General features: G+C 42.2%; 1 protein-coding gene across 2 annotated transcripts in view; it reads left to right on the top strand.

Moving 5' to 3' along the window:
• The first annotated feature begins 653 nt into the window (after nt 1-653).
• Nucleotides 654-22,190, top strand: part of dennd4c (DENN/MADD domain containing 4C) — a 116,981-nt gene continuing 95,444 nt past the window's right edge. The window contains exons 1-2 of one of the 2 annotated variants that reach the window (XM_078396027.1): nt 676-787; nt 21,376-21,509. In XM_078396027.1, coding sequence (XP_078252153.1) covers nt 21,465-21,509 — 45 coding nt within the window. In that variant the 5' untranslated portion in view covers nt 676-787; nt 21,376-21,464. Of the gene's footprint in view, nt 788-21,375; nt 21,510-22,190 lie in introns of both variants that reach the window. The other variant, XM_078396028.1, reaches the window with a different exon arrangement.

Raw genomic sequence — 22,190 nt, forward strand, 5'->3', positions numbered from 1 at the left:
AGCGACAGCGGGGCTTCATCCCCCTTCTCACGGAAGTCCTGCAGCAACTTCTGCCATCCCGCCGGGTTCAGGAAGGTAACGTCGAAGTATCCGTTACCTTGGAAGTCCTGGAGGCAGAAGATGTCCCCGGCCTTGAATCCACAGGCCTCCAGCAGCACCTTCTTGATGACGAGATCCCTTGAGAAAGGGTTCCCCTCCTTGAGGTCCTTCACCGATACTCGCAGGGTATTCCGGATACCCTGCCCTCCAGCTCCACTTGCTGCTGCCATCCCACCTGGATAAGGGTGTTAGGTTGGTTACCCAACCAGCATGGATCCACCCCTAAACCAGACACGTGCTCCTGACCTCCGCTCCTCGTCGATGATCCAATGCAAATACTGCTCTTGTACTGTTCTTATAAGAACATTAGATTGTGCCAGAACAGATACTACACTATTTACTTCCCTCCACAAATGCTGCTTGACCTGCTGACCTCTTCCAACAGCAACCCCTGCAGTATCTTGTGCCCACATATTCCTTTTAATGTCATGCTGACCTTATTCGAACGCAGCTGATCATGTCGCAAGGTTTGTGGTATCCGTTTAAAGGGAATTTGATGAACGTTGCTGTTTCCTGTGACTTCAGGCAGATCCGAGAGTGACTGAGTGCAGCGAGCAACCCCCGTGCCAATCAGTGCCGAGGTGGGGCGGGACCGGAGCGACTGAAGTGAAAAGTCACAAACAAACATGGCGGCCGTGGCGGCGCTCACCGGAGTGTCGCAGTGATGATCGAGACGGGCCACGGGCAGGTGAGTCAGGCTGGGGAAGGGAGAGTTAAAGAGAGTACAGGATTGAAAGGCTCTGATTGCGCTTTCGAGCGGCGGCGAGCATCGGTTTGTTGGGATTGCGGCTTCGCCACCTGTGGCGCTTTTTCCGTGCCGTGCCGTGCCGCGCCGGTGAGAGGCAGCGGCTGCAGGTGAGGGGGGAGGCGCTTCACTGGCAGCCGACTGGAGCCCATTACAAAATCGAGTCAGCGGGCGGGCCTCTTCCTGAAAGCTGCTCCACCGTTCAACAGCAGGGGTGTGGGCTATTTGGCAAGAAACGAGGGCCCCGCCCGGACGCTCTTGTTCACTCAGTCACCATACACCCCACTTCCTTGTCCCTGCTTCACCAATCCCACCATAACTCCGTTTCCTTCCACCCAACCAGGATTCCTTCTACCCACCCACTCACTGCATTTCAGAATTCTATTTCTTGACTCCTGCTCTTTGCACCCATATTTTCATCTCTCCGTTGCCCCACTCGTTTTCTGTTCCTTTCTCTACCTTCCTTTCCTACATCCCAGTCCTCTGTTTTCCCACCTGATATTCTGCCCTTTTCCCTGCCCCCATCGCACCACACCGAGTTTTCTGCCTCTTTCGCCCTCTGGCCTCCCTCCGCTTGCGGCTTTCTGTCTCACTTTAACGAGTCCCATGCTTCCCTTTCTCTTACTGCTCTTTGCACACCTCTTTTCCACACACCCTGGCTCTCTCTTTTGACTTCTGTCACTGGACTGTCCCTTCCAACTATTTTGGTTTGCCTTTTGAAAGCTTTGCAGTGCTTGAGATGTAAGGCACAATAAGTTAATTAACCTGTCATTCTCTGATCTAGAGCCATTATTTGCACATCATTAGGTTTCTTTTGTTACTTTTAATATTTTAAAAGTAATAAAAGAATTCCTGGAATAAGGGAGAGATTTTATATCCATTTGCTATTCCAAACTTTTTGTGGTAATTAAATCAGAAAAAAAATCCTCATGAATTCAGGCAGCATTTGGAGAATCGTACAGTTAATGTTTTGAGCTGACAACTTGGTATGTTCTCGTTCTCTTCCTTTCACCTGAGAGTGGAGGTGGAACACTTAAAATAAAGTTAGTTTAGAAAGATTTTTGTGGAAGGAGTGTATTTAGGAATCTGTTGAATTGATTTCAGTTACATAATTGTTCACAAGAGAAACGTACAACAAACTTAATTTAAAGCAAAGGACTAGAGGAACCAATGGATGAAACAACATCTGGGGAGGGAATAGACATACCTGAAAAGGGGTCCTGATGTAAAACGTTACATATACATTCCCTCCCCAGATGCTGCCTGACCTGCTGAGTTCCCCCAACACTTTGCATTTTGTTCAAGATTCCAGCATTTGCAGTTCCTTGTCTCTAACAAACCTGATTTATATGAACAGAATCATAGAAAAATTACAGGTTGAGTAAGTAATTCAAGCCATATTCCTGTGCTGGACAGTGGAATGCTTATAAAATTGGGGGAAATATTAATGTTTGTTTTTAAACCAGTGCATTAATGAATGGATACAGCAATTGGTACTATAATAGGTAAGTTTCACGTGCACCTCTCCCACTCGCTCTCTCATGCACACTGACTTCAGACATTCCAAAGTGGCTCTCAGCCTAGTTGATCTTGTTCTCCTCACAAATATTTGGGAGGTAGCGTCCAAATTAGGAAAACTGTCCCATGATTTAGTAAAGCAGTATTCTGACAGAATTGTCTTCACAGAATCTTACCTTCCAAGTAACATGCCAAGCTATTATCTCTATATCTGATTTCATCAGCAGTCCAAGTGAGTAGGGTGGAACCCTTGGAGTTTTTAAGATTGATTCCAGCCCCAATTAACTCTCATGGAATGAGGTCAAATGAGTGCAATGAAACCTGTCTCCAATCTACCATCCTTCATTAGTTGTTGAATCGCACTGAACCACAATTGGAAGAAGCATTGGGAGTACTAAAAGCTCAGTGCAATGTGGCTGGGAACTTCAGTGTCCTTTAGCAGCACACTGATCTGTCTGGACAGGTCTTGAAGGGCACAGCTGCCAGATCATGTTTGTAGCAAGTAGTGAGTGAAGCAATTTAGTGGATAAGCGTGCTTGACAGCATCCTTGTTGATGTCCACATACCTTGTACCAGTGCTGTATTGATGAGTAACAGTTTAGCAGTCTTGTCGAGAGCTGGCACCATCTTCACTCTAAGGATGCTCTCCATTGTGTAATTATCTAATTGAATGATTGTAATCATTGTGTGACATGGAGGGATGTGACATACAGTTGGTTGTGTCCCCATGGTGGGGAAGTTTTCAGGTTTGGGAGGTGGTGTTGGGGTGACGTATCTACAGTGCACACAATAGCCACAGTGTAGGAAATAAAATATATGTTGTATTTGCGAAATTGAGTAAGCAGATTTGTCAGAAACTGTTAAACTTGGATTATGTTTAGCTGCTGGAGTGTTGTTGGAACTGCAGTCACTCGGGCAAGTTGAGAGGATTCTGCGTGCTCTGACTTGGGTGTTGTAGATGGTGGAAAGACTTTGGTGTGTCATGAAATGAGTCAATGGACACAATATATCTAGCCTCTGACTTGCTCTTATGAATAACTGGTTCAGTTGAGTTTCTGCTCAGTGAAAATCACCATGTTATTGTTGATCTGGGATCTGGTAATGATAATTCTAGGAAATACCAAGTGTGAGTGATTGGATTATTTCATGGTCATTGGCTGCAATTTGGGTGCCATATACATTGATTCCACTTTTCAGGCCCTGTCCCAATTTTACTATAGCCTTGCTGTACACGGATAGGGAAAGCTTCATTGTTGTGAGGGGCAGTTAAGGAATTTAACATTTTGCAATCGGAAGTGAATGTCCTCGCTTCTGACCTTTTGAGGGCAGGACGGTCTTTGAACCAATTAAAGATAATTGATCCTAAGACATTGATAGACTGAAGATAGACACAAAAAGCTGGAGTAACTCAGCGTCTGTCTTCGGATTAAACCAGCATTAGTAGTTCCTTCCTACACATTTTGTTTGCCCTGAAGCTGATGCAGGTCAGAGGCTAGATATACTGTGGTGACCAACTCACTGGTGTTGTGTGACTTTGACCAGATTTGACATATGTGGTCAGACATTTCCTTGTTATTGGGGCAGTGACTACACACCTTTGCACATCAGTTCCTTCTATCACTCTTTTGACTAAGGTTGTGCTGAGTGGTCCTCGAGAACCAAACAGGGCAACTGTGAATAGATTATTGCAGTTCCTCTTGATACCACTTGATAATGGATGTCTGAAAGTGGACTGATTTTATGGATTTGTCCAGTTTTTTGTCAGTGGGTCATACGTGGGCGATTTTCCATGTATATTACTTGATGCCAGCCTTGTATTTTTATATCACAACGGCTTGGCCAGAGGCATGGTTGAATCTGGAGCACAAATGCTCGGTACTGCTATTCAGGATGTTGTCTGTTCCAATGACCTTTGTTGTATCTAGTGCTTTCAGCCAGGTAACACATTGAAGTGAATTGAGTTGGTAGAAGACTGGCTTCTGTGAGCTTGGGAGGTAGCCAAGATGAATCATACATTTGGCATTTATGGCTGAATATATTTGCAAATGCTTTAATCTTTATCAGTTATTATTGATGATGTGAATAAACAGAAGAAATAAAAGCAGGGCTTGTCTATTATGGCTGGTGTTTTATCTGTCACTTTCTTGCACTAACCCCATTATCCATTAATATCAATCTCTATTTCTCCTTGAGTATATTCAACAACTGGGCCGTTTATGGCTTTTGGATATCGTATTCCAAAGTTTCACTTTCAAGAAATTTCTTCACATCTCAGTCGTGAATAGTCAACTCTTTAATTGTCAGACTACTCGTTTTCAGCACCTAATCTTTGAATCTACCCTGACAAAGTTGTAGAAACATAGAAAGTAGGTATAGGTGTTAAAGTTCGATCCGCGCTTTCAGACAACAAACCACCTTAGACACCTTAAGAATGAAACAATGCCTTTTTATTCACGCATACGGGTGTGGGAGAGCAACCCGAGTATAGCCAGGGGCATACTCGCTGTCCCTCGTGGTCCCACACCAAGGTCTTATACGGGGGGGAGGGGAGGGGAGGGGGAGGTCACATTCCTCTTTCATCATCAACACCTTTGAAACAAAGCCCCTCATGTTAAGACATGCTTGGACATGCTCCACTGCACTCACGCTTAACCCTTTCAGTCCTGAAACTCTAATTCCTTTTATCATTATATGATAACAAGTCCCCGCGAAGCACAGAGTGGTGGGATACAATGTATTACAAATATTAATTAATATTTGATCTCACAATCTTCCTGAGATCAGAATATTTCACAAAACACAGGTCGAGGGGACAGTAACTTGATCGGCTCACGGCTCGACCCACATGGACATGTTGAGAACTTTGTCACACCCCATATACCAGATTTTGTCCCCAGGTCCAGCCCATCCGGGCCAGCCCCAGGATAAAAAGGAGGTTCAATAGCCGCATTGTCCTTTCTTGGTTTTCCAATCTGTTGGCAATCAGTCAGATGTATCCAACGGGGGTGGTCTTCAAACTTCACGGTGGTTTTGGTACGGTCCCGTCCAGCACCATCCCAATTTCTTCCAAGCTCAGTTATTTACCAGTACATAATCTCCTAGTAGTGCGGACCCGTCCCCGTGTTCAACTGGTAGTGGCTTCTGTGCCTCTTGTACCTGGGAATGTAGGACTGATAAGGCATGGGTTAATTGCTGTGTGTGGGTAATTCATCATTCAGGGCATGTAGGTCAAAACTAACTTCCACACTCTTAGTCGCACCTCAGGGGGTACGAGGCGGTCGACCTTACATTATTTTGGCCTGTGTTAGTTTAATAGCTCCGTGTGGGGTCACCCTCATTTCATAGAGGGCCAAAGGAAGGACCTTAACCCAAATCTGCCCTGTTTCCTCCGTTAGTTTAGCCAATTTAATCTTGAGGGCTCCATTTGCCCTCTTGGCAGCCTGTGGGTGGCGAACACAGCGGAATTGCTGTTTAATGTTAAAATTTTGACACAATTCTTCATTAATCTTTGCAATAAAATGGGGGCTATTATCGGAACTAATAACAGTAGTAGCCCAAAGCGAGGTATAATCTCTTTTAAAATAAGTTTTACCGTAATCTCAGCTATCACATTTGTAGTTGGCAAAGCTTCAATCCACTGACGAAACAAATTTATGATTACTAAACAATACTTAACAATATGCCCGTGGCAACTATCCATCCAACTCTTATGCCAAGACTCATCCCACTTCTTTTGCGCCTCATCTTTCCATTCCTTAATTATTTTCTTCCATTTCTTGCCTACCTCTATTTCCCATAGCAGCTGCTCAGCCTGCTTAATGATTTCTACATTCCACATTCCCCCACTGGCCAAGCTTCGTCTCCTAGTCTCTTGGTTAATGAAACTGACAACCATCTGTAATCGTACGTTCTCCCGGGTCTAAGTGACATATGTGCTGTACTGGAGCTCCACCATCACTCTTAGCCAGGGCTTGTCCCATTTTCAGCCCCCTTATTACTGCTAATTTACCACAGACCCCACTTTCCTCTCCGGGAAACTAGTTTAATGTAGTCTGCACTGACCAATTCACAAAAAAAATTACTTCTCTAATAGACTCAGACCCCCAGCCTCCCTGACACTGTACTTCTGTAATAGACTTAGACCCCAGCCTCCCTGAGACTGGTTACACAATTTGAACTGACCAATTCACAAAAAATTCTTACCTGGTGTTGTCTTCTATGAGGATCCTCGGCAGGGAACCAGATCTACCTCAGACGAGGAACCACGGTATTACCGGGAACTTGCTCGGGAGTTCAGACTCAATGAATCCGATAGTGCACTTTTACTCCCTTCGAGGTATGGTCAGACTGCAGCCGCTTACTCAATCGTCGGAGATGGTCCCAGCGAGATCCTGCTGATTACGCCAATGTTAAAGTTCGATCAGAAAACAAATCACATTAGACAACTTAAGAATGAAATGATGCATTTTTATTCACGCGTGGGGGAGCAACCCGAGTATAGCCAGGGGCATACTCGCTGTCCCTCGTGGTCCCACGCAAAGGTCCGATCCAAAGCCCTGCTTATTTATGCAGGGGGGAGGTCACATTCCTCTTTCATCATCAACACCCTTGAAGCAAAGCCCCTCGTGTTAAGACATGCTCAGACATGCTCCACTGCACTCACATTTAACCCTTTCAGTCCTGAAACTTTCACAGCAGTAGGCCTTTCGAGCCAGCACCACCATTCAATATGATCATGGCTGATCATCCAGAATCTGTGCCCTGTTCCTGCTTTTCCCCCCCATATCTCTTGATTCCGTTAGCCCCAAGAGCTATATCTAACTCTCTTGAATACATCCAGTGAATTGGTCTCCACTGCCTTCTTTGGCAGAGAATTCCACAGATTCACATCTCTCTGGGTGAAAGTTTTTCCTCATCTCAGTCCTAAATGACCTACCCCTTATTCTTAAACTGTGACCCCTGGTTCTGGACTCCTCCAACATCGAGAAGAAAAAAAATCCTGTATAAGTTCATAAGTGACAGGAGCAGAATTAGGCCATTCAGACCATCAAGTCTACTCTGCCATTCAATCTATCTCTCCCTCCGAGCCCTATTCTTCTGTCTTCTCTGCAAAACCCTGACACCTGGACTAATCAAAAATTTATCTATCTCTGCCTTAAAAGTATCAATTGACGGCCTCCACAGCCTTCTGTGGCAAAGAATTCCAAAGGTTCACCACCCTCTGACTAAAGAAATTTCTCCTCATCTCCTTCCTAAAGGAACATCCTTTAATTCTGAGGCTATGACTTCTAGTCCTAGACTCTCCCACTAATGGAAACATCCTCTCCATATCCACTCTATTCAAGCTTGATAAGAATTTTGGATTTTAAAAAAAATACAACTATTCCAACCTCGAGTATAGGATTATATGTTTCTGTGGCTCGATTGCAGGACATTTATGCAATCCCTTGATTGTGGGATCATGTCATATTTATTGCCTACTTTATTTAATTTGCTATTTAGCATTGGGTGCATTAAAACTCCACTTGCATGTTGTTGCTTCAGGCTTGCTCTTCTGAGATGAACAAGATTGATCCTCTTGGTTGATAGTAATGATTGAGATTGTGGGTCCATGGCAGCTCATGGATACTCAGGATTAAACTGGCAGATCTATTTTGATATTTTTGTGAAGGACTTGGCACCAAGGGACTGCACTGGTGTCATTTCTCCCAGATACATCCCACAGATTGGACATTTGCCACAGATTGGAGAATTGTGTAGGTTTATTCATTTTGGTTTAATATTGGCCCCAGTCTTTGTCTGGTAGATATTACTCGGACTATGCCAGCTCAGTCTTTGGTATTACCTTGCCAGTCTTGGCGATGTACTTCCCTCAGCCACACTATATTCCACGCTCTTAGTATTTTTTGTGTTTTTCCCAAGTGGTATGCAATATGGAAAAACTCTGATTCGTTGACTGAGGGAGGGCTGTACTGGTGGAGACTTGATGGAGTCTGGAGTCATTGTTATACTGATGAAGTAATGGATGTCTGAAGCTTACTCTTGGGTTCTGTTGTATAAGGATTAGCTCGTCATTATTGACCATATAAATGGGTATGGGTGCGAGGAAAAGCAGATGTGATTGGTTGGGTGTCTATTCCATTAATTCGCAGAAAATATGTTATGTTTTTCCAACATCTACTTTGGTAAAGTCAGAATTGTGTTGGGGTTTAACTTAAATTTAATAGCTGTTGAAGAATATTAGCAGGATCACCTTCGTGTGAAATACTTAGTGTCAGAATCTTGAACGTCCATCCAGAAGCATTTTAGAGCCATTATGTGTATTAGAACATATTGCATATGTGGAAGCTAACTGGGGAAACCATTTTGTGGCCACTTTGGGCTGGGAAGTTCGAAACCTTAGCAGTCAGTGAGAAAGTTCTTAGCTTCCACACATAGAACAGTACACACAGGAACAGGCCATTTGTCTCATAATGTTTAGTATGAAACAGGCCCTTTAGTCCATTGAGTCCGGCCGACCACGACCACCCATATGCTACTTCTAACGTACACACTGAGGGCAATTCGTAGAAACCAATTAACGTACAAATCTGCACATCTTTGGACTGTGGGAGGAAACTGGAGCACCTGGAGAAAACCCATGCGGTCACAGGGAGAACGTACAAACTCTGTACAGACAGCACCCATAGTCAGGAGTGAAACCGTGCCAATGTGCTAACCTGTGCCAAATGCAATGCCAAGACCTTGTCTGTCTGCACATAATCTATATCCGTCCATTCCGTGCATATCCATGTGTATCTCCAAAAGTCCCTTAATTTCTATTGTAATAATAACTATTGTAATCATATCTGCTTCCACCATCGCATTCTGACAGTGTGCTGCAGGCATTTGCCACACATCTCCTTTAAACTTTAACCCTTTCACATTAAAGCTATGCTCTCTCGTGTTTGATTTTTCCACCCTGTGATAAAAGGTTCTGTCTACCCAATCTATGCCTCTTAACGTTACATACTTCTATCGGGTCTGCCTGCAACCTCCAGTGTTCCAGGGAAAGCAATCCAAGCCTGTCCAGCCTCTTCCTGTACTCTCTAATGTCAGGGGTTATGGGGAGAAGGCAGGAGAATGGGGTTGAGCGGAAGAGAGATTAGCCATGATTGAATGGCAGAGTACACTTGATGGGCTGAATGGCCTACCTCTGGTCCTATCACTTTTTATGTTATATATAATTCTGATAAACCACCTCTGCACCCTTTCCAAAGCCTCTACATCCTTCTTGAAATGGGGCGACCAGAACTGCACGCAATACTCCAAATGTGGCCTAACCAAAGTTCAATAAAATTATATCATGATTTCCTGCCTCTTCTACTCAACCAAGCATACCACATGCCACCATTACCACTCTATTTACTTGTGTTGCCGCATTCAGGGAATAATGGTTTGGACCCCAAGAATAAGACGACAATGGCGGACAAGGGAGGTCAAGGACAACATAAAGGATATAACATCGCAGAGATTAATGGGAAGCCAGAGGATTGGGACGTTTTTAAACAACAACAAAAAGTAACTAAAAGGCCAATATGGAGAGAAATGATGAAGTACGAATGTAACCTAGCCAATAATGTAAAAAAGAGGATAGCAAGAGTTTCTACGGATATACAAAAGAGTAAAAAAGAGGCAAGAATGGACCTTGGGCCACTGGAGAATGATGCAGGAGAAGTGATAATGGGAAATCAAATAGGAATTTAATAATTTTTTTGCATCAGTCTTCAAAGTGGAAGACACCAGCAGTGCTTGCTTTCTCTACACTGCCTGCCCCTCCACCTATCTTAGCATCATCTGCAAACTTGGCTGTAAAGCCTTCAATCCCCTTATCCAAAGCAAGCCATGCTCAGTTCCCAACACAGTATGTTCCCTTCTCGGGTTGGACTATCCACATACTGTTTCAATAAACCCGCTTGGATACACCTCACCTGTTCTGTTTAAGCCTTTGGCACTTGTTATGAAGAGGTTCCCTTTTCCACCTAAGCCATTCTCTGCAACATGACTAATTGCATTTATGATTTTAAAATCTAATCAGCAGGCATTGGGCAGATGACCTCAGGCTATGTGTTTTCAAGGTACATGCATCTATATGTCTGTCTGTGTTTATGTCTAAGTTTATGTGTGTACCATGCCCTTGCCCTCTACACAACCAAAACAGTACATGATAGCGCCACAGTTTTTGGCCCACCCTACTCACCATTCCCTTACGGTGTGAATACACCCATTTCCGTTACTTTTTAAAAACAATTTACCTTATAAACTTTAATAAATCCACCCCCCCCAGAGGACCAGCGGGAGGGTGCTGCACCAATGCAGGCGAGGTTTGGGGTGGGGGGTTGGGGTGGTGGGGGGAGGGGGGCACTGGAGGGGGAGGGGGAGTGGGGCACTGGAGGGGGAGAGGGGAGTGGGTGGGTAGGGCTGGGAGTGGGGGAGGGGAGAGGGGGAGTTGCGGTGGGGGGAGGGGGGAGCAGGGCTGGGGAGAGGGTGGGGGTGGGGAGGGGGGAATGGAGGGGGGAATGGAGGGGGGAGTGGAGGTGGGAGGGAGGGGAGTGGGGGTGGGGTAGGGGTGATAGTGGAAGGGGGATTGAGTGGGGGGAGGTGAGGGTGCTAGACCAATACAGGAGAGGCTTTGGGTCCGCAGCACGCTCTGGCTGCAGCGTGGCGCCACGGGGCTGAAGTGAGTGGCACCCTCTCCCCTTCCCTGTTCCCCCTCTACGAGGAATGGGCCCAACGGGTCCACTTGGTCTAGTAATATTTAAATTTATGAAAAAGTGAGATGAAAAGTAGTTTGTGCTTTATAATGATTGCGCTTTAGTTTCTGAGTTAATGCATGAGATTTTAATTTTGTTTCTAACGTGGGTGTTTATGAAGTGTTCTAGTGTAATTAACATATATTAAAATGGAAATAATAATCATTGTATGCATACAAGGCTGATCCTTTTGCAACCGTGGGCTCGGGCTGTGAATGCTGTTGATTGTAAGCCTGGTATCTGGAATGGCCACCGAGAGATAGTTAGGGATCCATATCCAGTTCTTCACCCAGTGTGTATAATCCTTGCAAACCTGCAGGACTGTTTACTTTTTAGTTGAACCACTAGCCACACTTGCTTTCGTGCCTGGATGGCGTTTCCCAGATATCACCAAGACTGCCCAAATCTTTGGGAGGAGTAGCATTCAGTAAAAATACTTGTAAAACACTCCTTATACTTGAATTGAGCTCTAATATCTGGATCAAGATTGCACTCCACACTATCTTTGTTCATTCCACTTGTCAATCAAAAATTCTGGGGTGGAATCCAGCCGACTGGCTAGCAGCAATTCTATCTGGGAGGTGATCTTTTGTGCTTCAGTTTCTTTCCAAATGTAATGTTCAGTTGGCCACCTGCAGAAGTCCCGAGTTGAGCTGCCATGTGCTGGCATATCTGACAGTGGGCTGCTGTTGAACCAAAAACTGAGTGGTCAATCGAACCCGATGAAGGGCTCCTGATCTGAGGAGAGGTTTTATGCCAAGTTGACTCTAGATGTGGGGGGGGGGGGTTGCAAGTGTAGCTGTGTTACAATTTATTTCATTTGTTAGTATTTAAAACTATATAAAGCACAGTTTCAGAGCCATTATTTAGTCATGATCTTTCAGACTTTTGGGTGTTAATGGAGCTTCCAAGATACCTCTTCAGACATGGAACATCAACTTATATTTAAATAGTTCAAGTGCATGGAGTATCAGGCTGTTCATCAAGGCAGCATACCAGGTTGAGTATGATAATAGTCCAAGATATTTTGTACCATTTCTACTCCCTTTCCATTGGCTGTCAGGCTGTCAGCATGTGGGTTTTCAGTGTTAGAATTTCCTTTCCTAAATCCTTTTACCATGTGTCTCTATCTTTGGGATGCTGCTTAGAACCTCACTTCGAGCCAAAGTATTTGATTAACTCCCCTAATATTTATTTTCTTGGCTTGAAAAATGCATGGCAAATTTTTTGGGATGTTTCAAAATTTCACTCAATGGAAGTTTGGCACATGTTCAAGATTATTATATCTGGGTTTAATATCTATTGTCCTTGTCACCTCAACCTCATGTTGAAGGGCATGGCAAAGTTTTCAGCTCTTGAGCAAAATGGGTCTCGACCTGAACATCACCCATTCCTTCTCTCCAGAGATGCTACCTGACCCACTGAATTACTCCAGCATTTTGTGTCTCCCTTCGATTTCAACCAGTATCTACAGTTCTTTCCTACAGGTTCTAATTCATTATTGTATTTAAAAACTGGACTTTTTAGCTCTATTGAAACTAATCAATAATTATTGCCAGGTTTATATTGATGACAATGGAGCCTTGTTACATTTAGAGCAAGAATGAAAGAAAATGAGAGCACAAGTCGGCCACTTGCCTCTCTGAGCCTGTCCTGCCATTTACCGCAGCCCTTGAAGACTGTTCTGTGCCAGTTCACATTGATCTTAAATCTCTGATCTTTCAAAAAATGTACCTACTTCCTCTTTTAAATACTCCCAATGATAAAGTCTCAACAACTCTTGTGGTAGCGAATTCAAACTTATCACACTCGGAAGAAATTCCCCTGTAGCTCAGTTTTAAATGACCATCTTTTAACTATATCCCCTTGTTTGAAACTTTTTTCTATTAGTGTAAGCATCTCGACATTTACCTTGTCATGCAACTTTGAATCTTGTGGTTTCAATAAGATCACCCCTCATTCTTCTAATCAAACAATGCAGATCTAACCTTTTAGCTGTTTGTGTTAGAACAGTTCTATCATTCCAGGAATTAGCCCAGTGAATTTTGCATACTTTTTCCAATAAGAGGTCCAATTCTGTACAGTGTATTCTGGATGCAGCCTCATCAACAGTGTACAGTTGCAACAGATTTCTCAAGTCCAATCCTTGCAATTAAGGGCAAAATGTTGTTTGTCCTCCAAAGTAGAACACAGTAAAACATTTCATAGTTTTTTGAGGTTTGTTAGATTGGGGTTGTATAACAATGCTGCAAAGATAACATCTCTTTAATAGACAATAGGTGCAGGAATAGGCCATTCAGCCCTTTGAGCCAGCACCGCCATTCAATGTGATCATGGCTGATCATTCTAAATCAGTACCCCGTTCCTGCCCTCTCCCCATACCCCCTGACTCCGCTATCATTAAGAGCTCTATCTAACTCTCTCTTGAAAGCATCCATAGAATTGGCCTCCACTGGCTTCTGAGGCAGAGAATTCCACAGATTTACAACTCTCTGAGTGGAAAAAAAAAATCCTCATCTCCGTTCTAAATGGCCTAACCCTTATTCTTAAACTGTGGTCGCTGGTTCTGGACTCCCCCAACATTGGGAACATGTTTCCTGCCTCTAGCGTGTCCAATCCCTTAATAATCTTATATGTTTCAATAAGATCCCCTCTCATCCTTCTAAATTCCAGTATGTACAAACCCAGTCACTCCATTCTTTCAACATACGACAGTCCCGCCATTCCGGGAATTAACCTAGTGAACCTACGCTGCACTCACTCAATAGCAATAATGTCCTTCCTCAAATTTGGAGACCTTTAGGTCCTGACCATCATGCCTGAAGTGCTGAAAATTTGATTTCTTTGGGTGCCACAATCATGTAGCCTGACTACCGGTAATGTCTATGTGGAGTTTTCATTTTCTTCCTGTGACCATGTGGATTTCCTCTGAGCACTCGGGTTTCTTCCCATATCCCAATGGTGTCTGGGTTTGTAAATTAAAATTGCTTTGTGTGTAGGTGTAGAATCTGTGGGGGGGGGATTGTTGTAATGTGGGGGAAATAAAATGGATTGGGGCAGGAGTAACACAAACATTTATATTTGATGGTTGACATGGTACAATCTCTGTGTTGCCAATTTTCCCCTGGCAGTGGAAAAATTCTTCAAGTATGCTATGTTCATAAAAGGCAGGTCCTCATCAATCCATTTGTGGTCGCTAGCAAAAGAATGGAAAACGAGATGACCATGTCAACAAGTAGCATTTAGCTTTCCAGTTATCACCAAGTACAGCATACCACCTGGGCTAAATTTGAAGTTGGTTGCTGATCACATTGGGTAGGCTTTTCATGAATAAGAAGTGAATTTAGTGTTGCATTGTAAAATTTATATTTGTGGATTAATTGATTCATTAGCAGAATATAAAGTGCTGGATGAGCTTAACAGGTTGGGCAACGTGGGGGAAATGGACAGGCAACGTTTCGGGTCAGGACCCTTCAGACTGAGGCCAGTTTCTAAAGGTGTTGTTTTCTTTTAAACTTCATTTTATCGTTTTGGATCTGCACATCACCGACGAAGCCAATATTTATTGACTAACTATACTGTCAATTGACATTTATACCAATCTTCATCTTACCAATCTTGTTTGCTTATGTGAAATTAATCAATCTCTGCTTCTGTTTCTCTTTTTACTGTTTGTATTTATGTGATGAATTAAAAGTGTGAAATTAGAAACATCAGTCACTAATTTAAACTAATCGTGGAAGTTTGACATAATCAATCAGTGATTGAATAATAAATATTGGCCCAAATGATTTTGCTGTACTTGTAGTTCTATTATAACATGGATGCTTTCACAAGAAACCTCATGTTACTGAAATAATCATGTTTACAACATTACAAAAACAATCATGTTAATGAGGAAATTGGTGTTCAGGGGTTCATTATTTCAGACTCGAAATAACAACGTTGTTTTTCCCCACAGGGTTTTAAAAATACAGGTCTTTTCAACACCCAGTTATTTTTGTATCTGCAAGCTAAAAATACCAAAGGCTGTATGTTACATTATTCAATCGAGTATCATTGCACAAGTATCAATGGAAGCAATTGTTTGTCAATTTCAGTGGCCAACTGTAGTGAAACTTAGAGGCTGTATTCTTAAGAGACAATGGTTTCGGATTACTGCGTACATTAAAACGTAGGTTGATGTTCCTCCCTCCCATCCATCTTTTTTCTGGTTGTCAATATCCTAAGTAACTTTTAAGTAGTTGTCTAGTTCCCAATGGAAATCGTATTATAACCAATGTAGCCCATGTAATCCAAATTGTTCCCTAATTCATCAAAAATGGAGCCAAAGTGAAGTTAAACATAATGGGAATGGCTCCATAGTGTTTCATGATTATTCACAAATAATCACAATTTGGCACCCAGATTTGAATATCCAGTTTGCTGTATTATAGCAGAACTATCTGTACTCTCAACAGAGAGATTTAGCATGTAGGATTTCATAGAAAATGAATAAAGAAAATTATCATATCATATCATCATATATCTACAGCCGGAAACAGGCCTTTTCGGCCCTCCAAGTCCGTGCCGCCCAGTGATCCCCGTACATTAACACTATCCTACACCCACGTGAATGCAGAAGTTCTGAAATTTTATTTGGAATGTATTGCTGGGGGGGGGGGGGGGGGGGGAATTGTGCCTTTCTGTGGCAATGTTTTGCAAGCAGCACCACAGCAAAGAATCAAATACATCAATTCTGAACTTATTTGGATAAAAGAAACAGCACAAGTCAGTGCTGTAACTGACAAGCTGTTAGTCCATTTAAATGGATCAGCGCTATTGCGATCTCCCAATGGCACAATGGAGTTACCGATTGTACTGGAAAACCCGATTGCAGAGGTATCACCCAGCTCACTGAGGTTCGCAGATTCAGTGAATATAGTGCCAGGAAACACCAGAGGGGCCTCCATGGTGTCAGCAGTAGTTGGTCGACAAGCTGGCTTGCAAGTAAGACTGAGAAACGACCTAGATTTGGGTGGCATTGTTTTTGTCTGCACGATTATTGTTTTTTTTAATATTCTGAACTACTTTTTGTTGTTTATTATGGTGGATACAGAGTACAAAGTTTGCAGATAGACACAAAAAGCTGGAGTAACTCATCGGGTCAGACAGCATCTCTGGAGAAAAGACCTTAGACCTAGACCCGAAACGTCACCTACTCTTTTTCTCCAGAGATGCTGTCAGACCCGCTGAGTTGCTCCAGCTTTTTGTGTCTAGTTTATACCAACATCTGCAGGTCCTTCCTATGCAACGTTTGCATGTGTTGTGCTGCTTGCAAAATGTAATTGTTCCATTTCAGGACATATGACAATAAAACACTCTTGACTTCTTGGACAAAGTAATTGACTCTGGTCAAATAAGTTCCAAGGTGCATTATTTGGCTTAAGACCAATATGTAAAAATTGAAGTTTTCTAAAAATATTGGGGAACTGGTCCAAAAATTTATTTAAATGAAATGTTAGTTAACTGTTTATCTCCATTATGTTTTCTCATAAACAAGAATTCACAGCAATATGTTTAGGTGCAGAGTGCACCAGAGACGTTAACTTTTCAAAACCCGAATGTGGTCTGAAGAAGGGGTTCGACCCGAAACGTCACCCATTCTTTCCCTCCCGAAATGCTGACTGACCTACTAAGTTACTCCAGCATTTTGTGTCTACCTGTGGATCTTTTTAATGACTGACTCTCATTTTCTAAAACAAACTAATATTCTTGCAGTGATTTTTGTTGACCATATCATTCTGCCAAGAAAGGTGGTTACTGAAGCTATTTACCAAGTTGTTGCTGTTGCTCAAAATGGAGGGGGGGGGAGAGGAATGGGGCACCCAAATGAAGTTGTATATAATGCAGTAGAACAAAATAGTGCTCTGTATTGATTGATAATAGACAATAGACAATAGACAATAGACAATAGGTGCAGGAGTAGGCCATTCAGCCCTTCGAGCCAGCACCGCCATTCAATGCGATCATGGCTGATCACTATCAATCAGTACCCCGTTCCTGCCTTCTCCCCATACCCCCTCACTCCGCTATCCTTAAGAGCTCTATCCAGCTCTCTCTTGAAAGCATCCAACGAACTGGCCTCCACTGCCTTCTGAGGCAGATAATTCCACACCTTCACCACCCTCTGACTGAAAAAGTTCTTCCTCATCTCCGTTCTAAATGGCCTACCCCTTATTCTCAAACTGTGGCCCCTTGTTCTGGACTCCCCCAACATTGGGAACATGTTATCTGCCTCTAATGTGTCCAATCCCCTAATTATCTTATATGTTTCAATAAGATCCCCCCTCATCCTTCTAAATTCCAGTGTATACAAGCCCAATCGCTCCAGCCTTTCAACATACGACAGTCCCGCCATTCCGGGAATTAATCTAGTGAACCTACGCTGCACGCCCTCCATAGCAAGAATATCCTTCCTCAAATTTGGAGACCAAAACTGCACACAGTACTCCAGGTGCGGTCTCACCAGGGCCCGGTACAACTGTAGAAGGACCTCTTTGCTCCTATACTCAACTCCTCTTGTTACGAAAGATAGAAATGTAAGGCCTGGATTTGAATATTCAACACTTGACTTAAAGATCATCTACAACTTGACCTATTTGTAATTTATATTTCAAATCTGTCAACCCTTCCACACCATATCTTAAATAATCAGAATGGAAATTTAAAAAAAATTACTTCTGATTTTCATAAATATTGAAGAATCACCATGAGGTTTATAATCCAAAGGGGAAGAGTTAAATCTGTGCAAGCTTTTGATTAAATGCCTTTTGGTGAATTGCAAGGGAAAAATACATTATTAAGTAATTAAAAAGAATTTTATTTAAAGTGATTGGTAAAAGTTTTTCATCCGTACAATAACATAAGTTAAAAGAAGTTTCACTGAGCTTATAAAAGAAAGGTCACAAGAGTTTTTGGCTATATTCAATCCTTTTGATGCTTTGCTGCAAATGGTTTTTAAGTGAATTGTTGATAAGCACAAAAGGATTTGTGGAAACTGAGGTTAAAGTAGTTTGCCGAAGTTAAAACTGGCAGGAGACGTTGAAAAGCTTTTTTAATCCAAATTCACAAACAGTATGAAAATCACTGATATTATTCCAATTGATTAAAACTGTTCAGGTTCATTGTAATTTGTAGTTGTTCCATAATTCATAAAACTGTGTTTACAAATTCCTATCTACTTGGAATTGTTAAATATAAAAGACTAATAGTGATCTGCTGTTCTAGCTGGTTATATTCCTCATTTGGATATTAAAACAAGCTTCACTGAAAACTGAAGTTTGCAGTTGTGCACATTTTGACCATATTATCGGCATTTGAATTTGCATCATGGGCTTGAGCCACTGGATGTTCCTCAACTTGTCAGTTGCACTAACAGGAGTGCAGCACAGGCATGCAGGAACAGTGCTTAAGATTTGAATGCGAGTGAGGAGCTAAGAAAAGTGTCTAAATTATATTGGTTGAATATAAATTGCAGCTTTGACGTAGCAAATTGTTCCATCTTTGCAAGAGTTATTATCATGCAGCCATCGAATGAGATACTAGGGCTGATGATCTAAACCGTGGAAAGATTTTGTGGATTTCCATAAAGGACAGAAAGTAGGGAAATTGAAGATGGACAGTCTACAGTTTGGTAATTGAAAGCACGATGCCAATTGAAAGTCATTTAAAATGACATGGAATTGTGAACTGAACTCGACTGATGTGCAATGCAGCTTCAGATTTGTGAATAATTTGGTTTTCATTTGAACAGATGCCAGGAATGGAGATTACAGGTTTGTCAGAGGATGTTGTGGCATCTATTTTTGAAACCGTTTAATCACTTTGTGCAACAGATTTATTGTTGGAGAATGAAAAGCCGTGGGATCATTGTAGGACATTGAATGTAGCCTGTTTTTCTAATGCAATAGAGTGGAAGTGAATATATCTCCAGGATATTTTTTGAGGAAGGGGGAGGTGGGGTGGAGGGAGGAGGGGAGGATGGAGAGGGGGGGAAATGGGGAGGAGAGGAATGAAGAGGGGAGGAAAGGTAGGGGGGGAGGGGAGGGAGGGGAGTGGAGAGGGGGGAGGAGATGGTGCTGCACCAATGCAAGTGAGGTTTGGGTCCAACGGGTCCACTTGGTCTAGTGTATTTTTTAAAAGGAAGCAATTGTGCCATTTCCAAATCATTTTTACTCCCCTGGATCAAAATCTAGGAGATTGCCTTATTCTAAAAATCAATTCAGATTTTGTGATTGAAAATAATGGAAACAGAAGTACAAACTGTAATTAATGAATATGCCATTTTGTTGCAACTCTTCCAAAGTAACACTCTGATAATCTGGCATCCTCATGACTTGTGCCAGACTGGCAGGTTTTCTGGACTAATGGATGTTACTCCCATTAAAATCCCAAACGGCTTTTAATTTGCTTGGGTATTGCACAGCAGTATCATAAGTATTCATTGAATCAGGTTATTTTAAAGAGAGCTACCGAGCATGAGGCATGCTGGGAATCGGGCTCTGGTGAGCCAGATACTGAACTGTTGCTATTTCCAAATGATCGGATGGCAGAGTTTAAAGTTTTGCTCTATTTACTTGTGGACTACTATTGAATAAAATAATCATATGATGCACTTGGGTTTATGTTTTATTTTCCAGAAATTAACATGACCTTTTTATAACATGTAATTTCAAGCAAGCATGACTACTGGAGAAACCTTGAAGAGCTCATGTGAGAGTTGTAAGAATTGTTTTTTATGGCTCAGTTTTTCTTATTGCTCAAAATTTTGATATTGTTGCATTGTTTTGATCCAATTTAAGTGGTTTTATTCTGATGTTCAAGGGGCGAGAATATGAACGGCATTGCTTCAAATGCATGTACTGTGACAGTGGAGTCAGGAACCACAGATGGGTTGGTTTGAGAGAAGTTTGCAGATGGGCAGCATCATGGAAGGATTGAGATTGGGCATGACATTAATTGTGAAGGTGACGGGATAGGTTAGTGCAGATTCTCTATTTTACCCTAATTTGCTGGATGTTAGTTTTTCAGAATTCTTTGGCACTGTCTTCATGCAATTGATAACAGAAATATAAAACTGCGTAAGTTTTTATTTGTTTGAGGGAATTGACCTCAATGGATTTAATATTTGAAATACAAACCTGTCTTAATCTCGCACACATCTTTCTAATTTGTAACTCAAGTATTCTTATAAGTTAAGTTTTGTCTTGGAGATCATGAATTTCTTTGCGATGTTGCCTTTTACATGTATTTTGGGACATGATTAAATGACTCATACATTCCTGATTTCTTAGAAATCTATTTTGAACGTTTTTGAGGTTGTGGTTTCCATTTTAAACAAGTATTTACTGTTCAGCCTCGGAGGTTGCTAAAGTAAAATTTCCATTGGTTTAAGAAAGTCTAAATTATATACTGCAGATCAATAAGTGGCCTAATTTTACTCTGCACCACATCTCTTGAATTAGTACAGTTTTCAATGCTTCCAATGTGCTTAGATCCATATATATGTCATTCATAAAAATGCTGACTGTTAAGAAATTAATTTTTGAAATAGCAAAGCCATATTGAATACTGGATATAATTTGAAGTTGGAAAGCAGGACACTGCAACAGTGGAAAGGTGCCATGCAGGAATGTAAAACACCCTGATGCTGGAAAACTAAAATAAAAACAATGCTTGAGTTATGCAGTTTCCCAGACACCATTCAGGGAGAGAGTCCAAATGAAATGTTGTTGATGTGCAAAGTTAATGTTCCCTCAATGTATGGTGCCTGACCTGCTGTATCTGCAGTATTTCCGGTTTTTATCTCGTACATCCATCTGGCTTGATCAGCAGACTGTGTTTAAATTCCCCTATTTTTCCTCATGATGTTCTTATCAGTTTTTTAAAAATAGTATTTTTTATGGTAAAACATTTTGATTTAATTTCACCCTTTTGAAACTCCCAAGAGACACATAGCTAGAAATAAAATTGCATGCAGTGTAAAAGAATATTTTTGGAAACTTGGTGGCTTTGTATTAAGTTTTTTTGTTTAAATTTAATAAAATGGCTGAGATAATGTACGTTAGTACAAGGTATGATAGCATTTGCCACTTCCTATTTAACTGAAAGTGTAAATGTAGCACTTCCTGTCATTTTTGTGATTTTTTTAATTTTAAGCTTGTTTCTGTCGTTATTCAGTTTGTTTTTCTTGCCATCAACTATCTGGCACAGCACAGAAGATAATTGCAATTTTCTAATCCTGAGCAAAGTGTTTCGGGGGAGTGGAGATGGTGAGGTACAGAAACGGGAGGGAGATGTCGGAGATAGTCCAGGTATGTTTAAGGGCAGGTTGGAAGTGAAGTGTATGAAGTCAGTGAGTTCTGCATGGGTACAAGAGGTAGCACCAATGCAGTCGTCGATGTGGCGGAGGTAGAGTTTTCGGATGGGGCCGGTGTATGCCCGGAACAGGGATTGTTCGACGTACCCGACAAAGTAGCTAGGGCCCATGCGAGTGCCCATAGCTACACCTCTGGTTTGGAGGAAGTGGGAGGAGTCAAAGGAGAAGTTGTTAAGGGTAAGAACCAGCTCTGCTAGGCGGAGGAGAGTGTTGGTAGATGGGGATTGGCTGGTTCTACGGTCGAGGAAGAAATGGAGGGCTTCGAGACCATCCTTGTGGGGGATGGAAGTGTAGAGTGACTGGACATCCATGGTAAAGATGAGGGAGTGGGGGCCTGGGAACCGGAAGTTATCGAGGAGATGGAGAGCTTGTGAGGTGTCTTGGACGTAGGTGGGGAGAGATTTAACCAGGGGGGATAGGATGGAGTCGATTGTCTTCCCAAATATGGATGTTAAGCCAACTGGCCTACGGTTTCCCTTTTTTCCCCCCTCTCTCTTATTAGGAGTTGCACCTACTGTTTTTTAATTCAGCCAGTACCCTTCCAGAATTCAGATTTTTGAAAAACTTCAACCAATTGCTCAACTATCTTTGTGGCCCTGTCCTTTAAAATCCTTAA

This window comes from Rhinoraja longicauda, chromosome 3, assembly GCF_053455715.1.
Source record: "Rhinoraja longicauda isolate Sanriku21f chromosome 3, sRhiLon1.1, whole genome shotgun sequence".
In the NCBI taxonomy this organism is placed as follows: Eukaryota; Metazoa; Chordata; class Chondrichthyes; order Rajiformes; family Arhynchobatidae; genus Rhinoraja; species Rhinoraja longicauda.